Below are 15,335 nucleotides of genomic sequence, written 5' to 3' on the forward strand. Positions count from 1 at the left end.
ATCATGACCTGAGCCGAAGGCAGACGCTTAACGACTGAGCCACCCAGGTGCCCCTGGAACGAGAGTAATTTAAAGGATGCAGGATTGCAGGTTGCCTTGGTTAAGTAACTGCCTCTTGGGTATTGCTGTGTTGTGATTGCGGCATGCTATGATGATACATTTTCCCTTTATTTTATTCCAGGATGTTTTTCTCTGGCAGGCAGTGTGGCCATGTTGGCAGACCTGAAGAACTTTTACTGATGTTCAAGATATTTCTTATCATCATTTGTCTTCATGTTGTTCTGGTTACATCCTTGGAAGGTAATGTGCCTGGGTGTTTTTGTTTTGTTTTGTTTCATTTTTTCCCGTTTTATCTCTGTCTTTATGTGTTTATTTAGGTTTTGGTTTTTTTTTACTATAAAGTAAACAACATAAAGCTTACCATTTTAACCATTGAACCACTGGCATTAAATATATTCCCAGTTTTGTACAACCATCACCACTATCCATTTTTAGGATATTTTCATCATCTCAAATAGAAACTCTGTCCATGTTAAACAGTAGCTCCCCATTCCCTTTCACCCCAGTCCCCGGTACTCTCTCTGCTTTCTGTCTCTATGAATTTGCCATTCCAGGTACCTCATATAAGTGGAATCATTCAATATTGGTCCTTTTGTTTCTAGATTCTTTCACTTAGCATGTTTCCGAAGTTCCTCCATGTTATAGTATGTATCAGCATTTCATTCCTTTTTAAGATTGAATAATACGCCATTGTGTGTATAGACCACATTTTGTTTATCCATTCAGTGTTGATAGACATTTGGGGTATTTCTACCTTTTGACTGTTGTAAATAATGCTGCTCTGGATATTGGTGTACAAGTACAATTTCGAGTCCATGCTTTCAGTTCTTTTGGGTACATATACCTGGGAGTGGAATTGCTAGATCATATGGTGATTCTATGGTGATTCTTCTTGAGGATCTGCCACACTGTTTCCTCCAGTGGCGGCACCATTTTTCATCCTACCAGCAGGGCACAAGGATTCCAGTTTCTCTCTGTCCTCACCAACACTTCTTATTTTCTCTTGTTTTGATAGTAGGTGTGAAATGATACCTCATCATGGTTTTGATTTGCATTTCTTTAATGATTAGTGATGGGGAGCATCTTTCATGGGTTTATTGGACATAACGTTATTTTTTTTAGAGAAACGTCTACTCAAACCTTTGGCCCATTTTTGAATTGGGTTGTTTGGGTGTTTTGTTGTTGTTGAGTTTAAGAGTTCTTTATATATTCTGAGTATTAAATCCTTTACCAGATAATACGATTTGCAAATATTTTCTCCAATTCTGTGTTGTCTTTTCACTCTCTTAATAGTGTGCTTTGACGCACCAAAGTTTTTGTTTTTGATGAAGTCCAATTTATCTGTTTTTACTTTTATGCCTGTGCTTTTGCTGTCTTATCCAAGAAACCACTGCCAAATCTGATGTCATGAAGATTTCTCCTACATTTTCTTCAAAGAGTTTTAGAGTTTTAGCTCTTATGGTCAGGTGCTTTGATGCATTTTGAATTCATTTTTGTATATGGTGTGAGGTAAGGGCCCAGCATCATTCTTTTGTGTGTGGACATCCACTTTTCACAGAGCTATTTGTTGAAAGACTGTCCTTTCCCCATTGAATGGTCTTGGCACCTTTGTCAGAAATCAATTGACCACATATGTGAGGGTCTATTTCTAGTGTTTATTTGTTTATTTGAAGGCACTTCTGCATGGAAATGTTAAGGGAGGTAGACAATCAGCCAAATGAAGCAGGATGGTTTTCAGAAGAGAGGATCTTTAGAATGAAACATGGAGAAAATGTACCTAAGGAAGGCAGCAAAAAGGCCAGAAATCTTGGCTGCAACATCTGTAGGCACAACTTCCAAAAAAATACAATGCTGCTATGCAAATGGAAAGAATCCTCACCAGGAATATTATTTAAGAAGAATTATTAAGGACACAGAGAGAAATACCTTTCTTACTCAGAGGAGAGTGGCAGGATCAAGGAATCTTCATTGGATAAAGCAAATATCTACTAGCAGCAAACAAAGACATGTAAACAAAATAGATGCACAACACACACATGCGAACTAAATGGAAAACTTCCAAACAGGATAAAACACAATAATTGACAACCCTTCAAAAAGCAGGCACTGGGGCATGTCGAGAAGCCACAATACTTGAGAAAAAGAAATGGTAAGAGCTAAACAGGTACTGACTGCTTACGATGGGCCAGGTCCCTCCGTGCTTTACACCTACGCCCTCTCTTAAGCTTCTCAACCACATCTGTGAAGGAGAGGTCCCAGTGTTAGCCCCATTTCCCAGATCAAGAAACTGAGTCTCAGATAAGTAAGTTGCTCAAGGAAGTGGCTGACTGGAATTTGTAGCCAGCTCTGAATTTTGTGGTCATAACCAGAAAACCAGAGTTCTCAAACTCTGAAAACATCAGTTCTCAAAATGTCAGAATCCCCTGGAGGACTTGGGTCTCTCCCCCAGACTTTTTGATTCAGTAGGTATAGGGCCGGACCCGAGAATGGACATTTCTAACAAGCTCCCAGGTGATGTTGATGCGATTGGTTCAGACTACACTTTGAGGACCACTGCCTGCACAACTGGCAGAAGACAGAAGTAGGTAGAGAAAACTCCTCCAGCTAAATATCACGGGCTACACATTCTGCTGTGCTACTGTGACGTTCCTCTAAACTATGCTTGCGCGTCATCTTCTTGGGGCATTAAAACATCACTGTGGAATCGGCAGAGCAGAAGTCAAATGTCCCCACTCTACTGATGAGTAAATGTCCCCAGGGGCGTGATTGGTTGGAAAATGGTGGAGCCAGACTAGATACCAGATCTTCAGTCTCATGTTTCAGTGCTTTTTCCACCATGGGGATAGATGAGGAAGGAAAGTGGAACATAAGGGGGAAAAAGTCATCAAAATGAAAGCGGCTTGGTAGAAATAAGTCTTTTTGGAAAAGTGTTTTTAAAAGTAATTAAAATGGGGCAGGTAAACAGGAATGTGCATGCGTGCTGATGGCTCCCACGTCTCTCTAACTGCGAATGACCATGCATGGACTGTGCTTGGAACAAGCCAGAAGTGCCAGGGAGTTAACACTCCAAAATAGTGAGGGATGAGAGTCGGCGTTTACCTATGCCAGCTTCCTCGTCCCTTGGTGAGATAGTGCTGAGCTGTGTTCTACACACCTAGTAGATTGTTGGGCTGTGCCCCAGTTGCCCCCAGTAGTAATCCACTCATTAATGTACCCATTATTGTCTTTACTCCCTTCCCTGTCTTACTTCCCTACTCCCTCCCTCTGCTTTCTGGGGTCTCCCCACTTGGAACTGAATGAATCGTCCAAGGTCCAGCCAAATATTGCTACCTCTATAAAACCTGCCCTCATCTCTTCAGAAGAATTAAACCTCTTTCCCCCAGTGCTTTTCTCTTTATCCATATCTTTTTATACTTGTCCCCTTCTATGACAGCGTTAGGTACTTCCTTTGTATCACGGGTCCTTTTAGCACATTGTCAGCGCCAGGTGAGAATGGAGAAGGAGGGTTTGCGGGGGCGGACGGGAAACTAATGGGCAGGCTGGGGACTTGCTCTGGGCCCTGCCCTGCTAGGTGTTTAGCTATATCATCTCATTTACTCCTCACAAAAACGCCTCAGTTTTTGTGTCTCAGTTTACAGATGAAGAAACTGAGTGTCCGTGTCAAAGAGATTAAGTCATTTGTGCAGAGTCTCATAGCTCGGAGGATTCCCCGTTGCGATGTGTAGCTTGTGCTGTTCATACTCTACCTGGTTGCCTCGTAGGTGTCTGAAGACTGAAGGAACGTGTCACTGAGGTGTGGGGAGAAGACAGGGAGCCGGGGTATGCCGCTGGTTAGCAGCCATTCCCCCTGGTTTTGGGGTATTTGGACTGCAAACACAGTAGCTTCATCCTGGAAGCCTGAGAGATGACTCATTAGCTCCTGACAATAAGGAGAGGTAGGTCTGAAACTCTCTTGTTAGGCCACTGGCCAACAGAGAATCCTTAGACCCTAATGCTTTCAGTTGTGTAATTTGGTAATGTGTGAGGGAATCATTCTTGGTCTACCAGAAGCCCACATGAGCTTCAGTAGGTAACTATACTTCTCTCTTGCCTCTAGCTCTCCTGGGCTGTGCCAATGCCTTTTTTTCTTTTCTTTTTTTGTCTTTGAAGGAGGTCTTCTTTTAGGTACAACTATTTTCCAGAGGGTGAGATGACATAATAGTGGAAGATGGTTATAATTTCATCCCTGTAGAGTTGTCTTCCCCATTTGGAAACAATTACACATTTGAGCCAGTTTGGTAAGCTCATGAGCTATAATCCCCAACTTTCTCTCTCTGGTCTGGGCCTAGATCTTTCTGCACTGCAGGCATTTCCAGAGATAGATTTCTCTGTAATTCTTCTCTCCCAAGGCCTCACTCTCTTGTTTCCTCTTATCCTCTCATGCTTTGTCCATCCAAATCTTTGTTCTTCCTTGTTCAGTGCATGGTAAAGCTGTAGGAGGGTAGACTGTAATGCTCCTGAAAGGCAGGGAACCTGTCTTGTTTGACTTTGTCTTCCAGTACCAAACCGGGTGCTGTACTCCTTCTCTCTCAATTCTCTATCTGTGCAAATGAGATTATAAATACCATGGCATTGATCTGATGCTCAGCCAATCTTACAGCCTCCCAAATTCCCACTACCCCCATACGGGCATGAGGTCACTTCTGGTAGACCCTGCCTTTTTCCCTGGCAGATAGAAGTGGTGACAAGGAATGGTAGAGGCTCTAGAGAGTTGAAGGGGAAACTGAAAGCGGAAGACATTGTGTCCCACTTTCCACTTAGAACTCCTGGTCAGAACTCATAGCAGCCTGTACATCAACATGGAGGCCATGGTAGAGATGAAAGATGATGACATAGAGTGTTTAGGCAGAGAGAAGGCTGGAGACGGTGTCTTTTTCAAGTCTTTCTTGTCTCTTGTGGGCAGGGTAGAGATTCTAAATGGCCTTCATGTTCCTTGTGGGTAGCTGTGTTGTGAGCCAGGAGCAGGGACAGAGTGCAAAAGCGATGGTGTGGACAATTTAGACCAGGGGCCAGATGAAGGATGTGACAGACACTCAGAGGTGAGACTTGAGGGGACCTGGATTATCAAGAGAGGGACCCCCAGGCCAAGGTGGGCTACTGAGAGAATAGACCATGGGGGCCAGTGGACACAGTCTTCAGCAGTGGATGCCAACTGGATACTCAGGAACCCCACAGGGTGAGGGAGATCTCTGGAGAGGCCATTGAGAACCCATAGCTCAACACGGGGTGGGCTCAGAGATCCGGGCCCCTTCTCCCTGCTGCCAGAAGAACACTAGCACCCCATTCCCAACCTGGAAGCCATCTTGACCACCAGATGGAAGAGGAGGCAAAACAAAGATTGTGCATTTATCCAAAAGACGTTGATTGAACTGGAGATCATTTCGGAGCAAAAGAGCGAGCCACCTTAAATCATCAGGTGTAAGGATCCCTTTCCTGTACCTCTGGAATGGAGGCTCCAAAATAAGATGGAAGCTCGGGTATTCTTTTTTTTTTATGTGTTTCTTTATTGTTGCTATTATTTGTACATCCAAATTCTATTTATAAATTTTAAACTAACTCTAAAACGAATACATATTAAGATGTGTTAGGACACTCTGCTAGGGATTGTTGAAAGTGATCATCATATCCTGAATTCTGCTCCTCCTTCTGGTTTTACCTTTCCAGGTATGAAGAAATATCTAGTCAGGTCCTTGAGGGTAAGGGTGACAACTTTTTCCTCTCTGTATCCTCCATAGTCTAGCACATAGTAAATGCTCAATAAACTCTGGTTGTTTGATTTTGACTTGTGACTCTAGTGTAAAGCCTAGAGATACTCTAAAACGCGGACCTCTCCCTTCAGCTTACATCACCAGCATTACCCTCATCTGAACCCAGTGAGTTCTTATACAACATATGTTACTCCTCTAATGTTTTGCATAAACCTCAATGAAGTGGCTGTCCATTGGCTAGAAACCCTTAAAGAATGGTTTCCTCTCCTCCATATGATGAAGGGGTTCAGCTGATTGCATGTTAGGATTTCTTCACACTCTTACATTCTGAGTTCAGTTACCCAGTAGGGAGAGTCTTCAGCTTCCTAATTCATTGTCCTGGGTTACCAGAGATCCTTGGGGTCTGCTTCGAACTGAGAACCACTCCTCTCTGCCATCTCATTTTAAAGCTGCTCTCCTATTCAAAATTCTTATTTATTTATTTTTTTTTTTAAAAGATTTTATTTATTTATTTGACAGAGAGAGACACAGTGAGAGAGGGAACGTAAGCAGGGGGAGTGGGGGAGGGAGAAGCAGGCTTCCCGCCGAGCAGGGAGCCCGATGTGGGACTCGATCCCAGGATCCTGGGATCATGACCTGAGCCAAAGGCAGACGCTTAACGACTGAGCCACCCAGGCGCCCTCAAAATTCTTTTTTAAAAAGATTATTTATTTTAGAGGGGGGAGGGAGAGAGAGGGAGAGTGAAGGAGAGAGATCCTCAAGCAGACTCCCTGCTGAGCGCAGAGCCCAATGTGGGGCTTGATCCCAGGACCCTGAGATCCTGACCTGTGCTGAAATCATCAGACGCTTAGCCAATTAAGCCACCCAGGCGCCCCCAAAATACAACTTTTCTAACTAAGTAGGCTGCAACAGGAATATCCGTACTTCCAGACTTTGTTAGTGGCTTTTACTAGTATGTAGATGTTTACAGAAATGGTTTGTCATATGGGAGTCCTACTCCTGAGGATCATGAAAAAATCATAATATGGATGTTTGTTGGGAGCAGAACTAGGGAGGTGAGTCACAAAGAAGGGGAATTCATAGGTTTAGCTTCAAAGTGGCAGGGACTCCTCCTCCTCTAATTCCTGTTGATTCTTTGACTTTTGACCTTGTCGATATCATGGCAAAGAAAAAGAAAATGGTAGTTGGGGAGAGTAATTTTAGCATTGATTTTGTCCCATCATTAGTTTAATGGATATTAATTACTCCGCAGCCCTCAAATTAAATGGATGTGGCAGAGACTGGTTGGCAGCTCACCAAACTTTAATTTTTTTCTTTCTCACCACACAGCTAGCCTCTGTTACCCAGCCTCCCTTGCCATTAGAAGTGGCTATGTGACTGAGTTCTGGTTAATGGATGTGGGCAGAAACAATGTTTGCCACTTCTAGGCTTAGCCATTAAAAATCTCCCACCTGATCCCCCTCACTGTCTCTTTTCCTGTTGGCCTGCTGGATATTGTTCTCCAGAGCAAATTTGGAGTTTTCATGTTGAACACGGCAGTGCCTCTGTCCTCCTGGGCCCCTCAATGGCTGCGTGGAGCAGATGTCCCTCTCCCTGCCCTACCCTACTCTCCATTCTAGGCTGCTGATTGGACTTTACACATGGAAAAGAAACTTCTATTTTTTTGAGTCCCTGAGATTTTAGGATTTAGTTATTGCAGCAATTTGCCTTACCTTAACTAATACATCTATGACCCTTCTCACCAGGGTTGTTTGTACATCTCGTTCTGCCATTGGAAGGTGGGGTGGGGTGGGGTAGGCATCTCTTCTTTCTTGAGATCAAGTCCAAGCTGGGGGAGTCGATGATGTCACTACTGAGATGCTCCTCACCCAATCACAAGAGAGTCCTTTGAGTGCAGGAGGCCCACCAAAGCCATCCACTCCCTTTGTGCCAACCCGGGCCACTGGGACTTTCACAGTTTGGCATACGGTAAAAGACTCCAGGCTCTGGACTTTCCGGGGTCAAATCTTACCTCTTCCATTTATTAACTCTGACTATAGCAAGGTATTTAATCACTGCGGTTCAATCTCCTTATCTGTAAAGTAGCAGTATCTCTCAGAGAATTACTCGCAGATTAAGTGAATGAATGCATGAAGAGATGCCTGTAATGCGTCTGACACACTGTCAGAACCCCTAAATACCGGCCATCATCCCTAGAGACCAGCACAGTGATGGAGATTTTTTTCAATAATGGCAGTGCTCTGTCTCTGCGCTGCCCTATACAGTAGCCACCAATGACGTGTGGCTATTGAGCCCTTGAAACGTGACTGAGGAACTGGATTATAATTTTGTTTAACTTGAATTAACTTAAATTTAAGTAGCCACACGTGGCCAGGGGCTACGGTAGTGAACAGTGCAGCTTAGACCATTCGTTCGAATTGCTTCGGAATTTTTCTCCTTCATACCATGTAAGTCAGGGTTCAGTCACAGAAGGAGAGTCACTAGGGGGACACACACACACACACACACACACACACTAAGGAATTTGTCACAGGGATGTGACCTTATACAACTGCGGGAGCTGGCTAAGCAGCCTCTATAAAGCTGTTGCCTTCGCATCTGATGCCAGAACTTGCCATGTACCATGGGTGGGCAGGAGGGAGGCAGGAAGAAGGGTGACACTGGGAACAAGTTGGAACCCACAGGCATGACTGAAACCCATGTCCATTCCTGTTACCTGTGACCTTGGTGGTATGGTCGTCCTGCAGAAGCTGGGTCCTTAGCACAAAATTCAGTACCCACCTGGCCCAGGAGTCGGAGAAGCTGAAGCGGACCCGGGTGGCGCTGGAGCCGTTGCAGGCTGGCTGCGCCCTCACGTGAATGAAGGGAGGCGGCTGCTGCGCCTCTTCTGTCCGCATGTCCCACAGGAAGCTCTCCAGAAACGTACAGCAAAGGGAATTCTGGGAAATGCAGCTTAGGCCCGCCATGATGCTCCATTACCAAGACACCACACATACTGGAACGCTAACAAGCTCAATTTTGTATCTGCTAATAGTTCTAAGTAAAACCTGGTACTAACATCTCCCAAGGCTCTACTGAATTGTTTCTGTTCTGCAGCTGGCCCGAAGATATTCCGAAGAGCCTTATAGCCAGCCAACATTATCTTTGAGTAGAAAGAGTATGAATTTTTTTTAAATTTTATTTTATTATGTTATGTTAATCACCATACATTACATCATTAATTTTTGATGTAGTGTTCCCTGATTCATATGAATATATTTTTAAAAGCTTTTCTTTCTACTTTTCTGTGGTTTAGAATTTTCTCCACATAAACCCACATTATTATTGTTATAATTAGAAAAGAAACTAATGTTAATTTTTAGAAGCCAGCCAGTGACCCCTGGGGAGACCATGCATCCCACTAGTGGGCACCCTAATAACATCACGATTAGATGCGCCTTTCACTTTTGCCCTGAAACTTTAACCGGGTCTTGACTTTGTGCAAAAATTTAAGAAACAGAAGTTAACAGTCACCTGATCTCCTGAAACCCTTTGACTTCTGCTTCTTTCCTTATGTTTCCAAAGTGATCCCAAGGGTGTTTGAAAATCAGAAGCAAAGAGTATAAAATGGAAAGAAAGTGAAGTGGAGGTCTTGCTCCATAGAAGGGAGAAACCATTTTTAGAAAGGTCACTAGGTAAACGAGGAACAGAGAGCATGATCGTATTAATTATGGACATGAGCACGGTTTCCTGTGCGGTCTCTTCATACATACCGATGAAGTATGTCCTATTGTGATTATCTTCATCCCTGTTTTCCATATGGGAAACTGAAGTGCAGGGCGGCGGGCGGGGGAGGGGTGTGGGGGTGTGGTGCGGTAAGGAAGTTGTCCAGAGTTACCTAGTGGTGGATTACAGAAGTTGTGCGGAATTAACAAGTGGCAGATTTGGACCTACACTGTCTGGGCTTCATAGTCTAGGTTCGTGACCTACTTACCACACTTGAGGGATTCAGGGCAATGTCACATGGACTGCTGGGGCTGACTTCTGTTTTCTGCATACCCCGACATCCCAGGGGACCCCCCATCCTCTCATCTTACCTTAGGGTGTCTGTTGAACCTCTTTTCATGCCAGCTTCCCAAGCACAGGTTCAGGTCCTCATCACGTCTTGGCCAGTCTACCGCAGCAGCACCCTCCTCTCTGGCCGCCTCGTGTATTTCGGAGCTATATAAAACAATACGTATTGTTCTGTGCTAGGGGCTGGGGAGAGGGGGGAGGCCATTTTGCCCCCAAGTCCTTATTTTAGGCTCTGCACCCCCAGAGAACCTAAACGAAGATGCCAAGGGGGTCGCTGCTTGATTGTGAGCTGGCAAAGAGTGGTGTGATCTAAAAGAGACTAGGGGCGCCTGAGTGGCTCAGTCGGTTAAGTGTCTGCCTTTGGCTCAGGTCATGATCCCAGGGTCCTGGGATCGAGCCCCGCGTTGGGCTCCCTGCTCGACAGGGAGTCTGCTTCTCCCTCTCCCTCTGCTGCTCCCCCTGCTTGTGCCCTCTCTGTCTCTATCTCAAATAAATACATAAAATCTTAAAAAAAAAAAAAAAAAAGAGAGACTAGAAAACTCTCTACCCTAGCCACTGGTGTCCCCACCCTACATTTCCAGGTGCTTCTGCACTTAAAACTACCACAAGGAACTCTCGCTAACCCATAAATTATAGGTGCTTTGGCATGAAAGAATATGTCAACTAACTCACAGTAGAATTACCCTAGTCAGGAGTGGGAATCAGGGAGAAGCAGGGCAGCCAAGCAGATGTTGCTCTCCTTAAGCCGCATCTCTTCTGGGAATAAGTAGAGATCAGCGTAGAGCATGCATTCTCTCCAGGGGCAGTATCACCCCCACGGGAGTGAACATTGGCTTTTGGAGGCAAAAAAGTCTTACCAATTATACAGGGTTGGGACTAAGATAAGGCAAGTGAAGGGTCTAGAGCACAAAATTTTAAGAGATGCCCACTCTTAGTGCTGCATATGTGAGTGTGCACAAATCCAAAAGCATACACATACATAAATGTGTACGTACTCATTAGGTGGAAGGAGATAAAGGGATGGAAAGGATCAGGCAAAGAGGGAAAATGTAGGGATTTTAAATAGAGTGGTCTGGATCAGCTTCTCAGCCGAAGGTGACATTTGAGCAAAATTCCAAGGAAGCGCCAGGGCACAAACCAAGGGGCTCTTGGGAGGAAGAGTGTTCCAGGCAGAGGGAACAGCAAGTGCGAAGTGTGAATATGGCCGGTGTGTTGGCAGAATAGCAGGGAGGCCTGTGTGGCTGAGTGAGGGGAGGATAGGAGGAGATGAGGTCTGGCTAGAAGGTCATCTGTTCCATGAGAATGTGGGGAGACTCCATGAAGAAGCAAGGGTATACTGTCAGTCTAATAAGTGTTCAGTAAAGCGTTCAATAAAGGCCAAGGCCCACCGAGAATTGCTGATTGTTTGCACTTCGGGAAGTTCCATCAGCTAGCAGCTGAAGTTTTCTCTAATGATGTCATTATTAATCCTTTAATAAAAATGTTATGTCAGAGTACTTACTGAGCAGTGTGACGTGAGATGGTCACAGCTCAAGTAAATGCTTCGGGCTGTGCCAAAGGAGAACTGTTTTCATTCATTTTGTTGGTTATGTAGTAAAATCTGAAAATACAGTTCTTGGAAGAGTATCTGTTGTTCCAAGGCCTGAAGAGCCAATATAATAACAAAACAATAATTGTTTTGTTGGGGGTTCCCATATAGGAGTGCCTAGGTGTGGCGCCTAGTTTTGAATCATCTCTCTATGGAATAGTAATTCAATCCAGAGGAGGACTGCCACCAGATTATAAGTTTTGGCTGGGTCTAAAATATTCTTGCAAGGCGGGGGCTAGTCATGTATTTGTTTTAGATCCACTCCTCAAAAATTAAGTCTTTATCTTTCTCATTCAACTTGGGGCACATGCGTTGGAAGGAAATCCTCATTCGTGTTCCCACAGTCACAGGTATAAGACGACCAGCCGCCTCCCATTTCAAGTCATACAACCCCCACGGCATCAAAGAGTGGGCAGAAAAATGAAAACGTCAGAGACAGTCAGCCGTGACCTTGCCTGACTTGCATGCAGGTAGTTTGTTGGGGAGGTGATTTCAGGAATCAGGAGTGAGGGAACAGGAAGAAGGCATTAGGAAAAATGGAAAAGCCAATAAAGGGTATGTTACTGAGGTCACTGCGGTAGGCAGTGAAGGCTCAGGGTCATTGAATTTTTTATGTTGGTCGTGATATGTATCTTAGTGGCCATTTTAACATACATTTGTAAGGTCTGCTAAGCGATCTGTGCTGTGATTGGCAATTACAACTACTATTCCAAACTTCAGGTTCCAAATAATAACTGTCCAAGAAATACTCTCAAATCTTTCCTTCATAGACTCTGCCTCATGGTTCTCAGATCCATTCCCTATCTTTCCCCTGCTGTGCTTTGTATCCCAGGGTCCTGACTCCTTGCACGATTTGTGTTAAGTTCCTGCTCTTCAACTACCACTCATGGGTTCCAGACTGATCCCTGACTGATGGAGACTCCGTAATGATGTCATCAGTCAATCCCAAAATATGTTTTTAGAATATTTTATTTATTTATTTGAGAGAGAGAGAGCACAAGAGGGGAGAGAATCAGAGGGAGAAGCAGACTCCCCGCCGAGCAGAGAGCCTGACACGAGGCTCGATCCGGACTCCAGCAGAGGCTTAACCAACTGAGTCTCCCAGGCACCCCAATCCCAAAATGTTTTTGAACATCTACCAGATGCAGGGCACTGGACTGGATTCCTAGAAGATAATAAAGCATCAAGCAGCTTAACATCTAGTTGGGAAAACGAGACATACAGTAGAAAAGTTAAATAACACTGCCTAATAGTGTATGTCCGACAAATGGCAAGTGAATGGTGTAGTCAAGGAATAAACCTTAAGATAAAAAGAGGAGAGAGCCACCTCCGCTGACTGTTGTAGCCAGAGCATGCTTTAGAGGGCCAGAGAGCTGATCCAAGGAGGTCATCTTCTAAAATTCCCAATTTTGAAAGGGTGAAAATTTGGAATTTCATTTGAAATCACCTGATTTCTAAATGTTGTTAAGTAATTCAAACTTTCAAAAAATTCGGTATGATTCCCACTGCGTGGGCACGATAAAACTTGCCTGGCAGCTGAATTGGGATCGTGAGCCAATTGTATGCATTTGTTGAATGGCTTACTGCAATGGGTGAGAAGTCGAATGTAAAGAACATTAAGATCCTTTCCAATGAGAAAATTCTGGGGTTCTAATATTTCACTCACATATGAGGCAATCAAGACCTGGGCTTAGAAGGGGGCAGTGGGCATGGGAAGAAGGGACAGATGAGAGAGAGATTAGAGAATATTAATAATAATGCCCTACATTTATATACTAGTTTATGGTCAACAGAATTTGTCATTGGAAGCAGGATAGAATAGAGACTCAGGGTGGGCTCTGAAGTTGGACTGCCTGGGTTCAAATGTCAGCTGTACAGTGAATTACTGGTGGGGCCCAGTACACCTTGCCCAGACTGTTTCTCAAGCACTAAAATAGACTGACGCTAATGAATTCATGTATCTCATGGAGTTGTTGGCTGATTAAATAATAAGTGCATATGAAGCTTTAAGCCTGGATCACAGGAAGCATTAACCACTGTTTGCTATTGCTATTTATCACACATACATCATCTCTCTCTAATCCTTGCAATAGCTCCATGTTACTGGGAGAAGAATGCACCAGACGGATGCCTGGACATGGAGGTGGGAGATGGGGGAAAGGGAGGAGTCAGGGGTAATGATCCGAGAGTGAGCATTTGATTTGTACACTCAGCTCTATTGCTGAAACGAACTCTGGGTTTCCAGGCCCTTTACTTAACCGCTGTGGGATTTTTTTTTCCATAGAGGGTGTTTCCTTGCAACTCATATTTTCTATAATTTAAAAAAAAAAAACTGGATTTCTGAGTATGGTAGGAAGAATAATTGCTCCTCAAAGACGTCCCTGTCCTAATGCCTAGGATCTGCAAATATGTTACCTTACCTAACAAAAGGGACTTTGCAGGTGTGATGGAAGTTAAGGACTGTAAGATGGGGAGATTATCATGGATTACCTGGGTGAGCCCAGTCTAATCCTGGGAGTTCTTAAAAGTAGAAGAGGAAGGTAGAAGAGTGAGTGAGTAGAATGCCCCAGGTGAAGGAGTCCCCCCTCCCACCCCATCCCACCATTGCTATCTTTGAAGATGGAAGAATGAGGCATGAATGAAGAAATGTGGGTAGCTTCTAGAATCTGGGAATGGCTCTCAATTTCCAGCCAGCAAGTAAATGAGTACCTTGGTCCTACAACTGCAAGGAATTAAATTCTGTAGTACCCTAGATAAGCAGGACTCACATTCTCCCCTGCAGCCTCCAGAAAGGAATGCAGCCTGTTGACACCTTGATTTTTGTCTGGTGAGACTCATATTGGACTCCTGACCTACAGAAATCTGACATCACCCATTTGTGTTGTCTTAAACCGCTAAGTTCATGGTAATATGTTACAGCAGCAACAGGAAACTAATACCTGGGCATTTCCATCTTAAATTATTTGGCTGATGTTACCAGCAACACCATCAAATTTGAGAACTCAGCAGGTATGGAAATGATGTGGGGTGATGAGGGAGAAGTTCTGGGATATATGCAGTTGGAGGGGCAAAGACAGTAAGGCATTCACTTGGCAGTGCTCAGACCGCACTTGGCCTCGCGGGGTTGGGGTTGAGGAGGTGGTGGCAATAGCCAAAAGAAAGTTCCAGGGAGGTGACGGAGGGTAAGAGACTGTTGAGGAGTTCGGTTTCTGGAGTTTCCAGTTCCTGTCTTTGGCTTTCATTGTTAAGTATATGCATGCCAAACTCCTGTTCATCATAATCAGAAATATGTGCTTTGTTTTAAAAAAAAAATCACTAGAGTAATACTGAGTAAATTTTGTAGACCACAATAATTTTATTTATTAGTTTTTTAAAGATTTATTTATTTTAGAGAGAGAGAGAGAGAGGGAGCACAGTGGGGAGGAGCAGATGGCAAGGGAGAGAGAAACTCAAGCAGACTCCCCGCTGAGCACGGAGTCCCGACTTAGGGCTCGATCCCATAACCCTGAGATCGTGACCAGAGCAGACACCAAGAGTCGGACGCTCGACTGACTGAGCCACCCAGGTGCCCCCAATAATTTTATTTATTGACTTAAATTGAGACTTCAGTAAATGAATAATGCTTTAAAATGTGCTCGTAGTAGGTTTCCAAAGGAAAATCTGAAAAATTTAAATGTTTTTCCTTTCTTTGTTTATGAATCCTTGTAACAATGGAAATGTTTTGTCTCCTAAGAATGGCATGGAGGTCAAATATATGACTCAGTGGAAATGACGACCACCTCTTTGGTTGTAACAAATGGGAAGTGAGTTAGGAGAGAGCCCAAGAGAAACGGGCTGATAGTCAGGAAAATGCAAGGCCTATGGGGACATCTCTATTTTGGACCAAG

General features: G+C 44.2%; 1 protein-coding gene across 10 annotated transcripts in view; it reads left to right on the forward strand.

The window, feature by feature from the left end:
• Nucleotides 1-15,335, forward strand: part of ADGRG2 (adhesion G protein-coupled receptor G2) — a 131,664-nt gene that overhangs the window by 62,861 nt on the left and 53,468 nt on the right. For all 10 annotated transcript variants that reach the window (XM_081809076.1, XM_081809073.1, XM_081809075.1 and 7 more), the window contains one exon: nucleotides 182-300. In XM_081809076.1, coding sequence (XP_081665202.1) covers nucleotides 183-300 — 118 coding nt within the window. In that variant the 5' untranslated portion in view covers nucleotide 182. The remainder of the gene's footprint in view (nucleotides 1-181; nucleotides 301-15,335) is intronic.

This window comes from Leptonychotes weddellii, chromosome X, assembly GCF_054177405.1.
Source record: "Leptonychotes weddellii isolate Sample4059 chromosome X, ASM5417740v2, whole genome shotgun sequence".
Classification (NCBI taxonomy): Eukaryota; Metazoa; Chordata; class Mammalia; order Carnivora; family Phocidae; genus Leptonychotes; species Leptonychotes weddellii.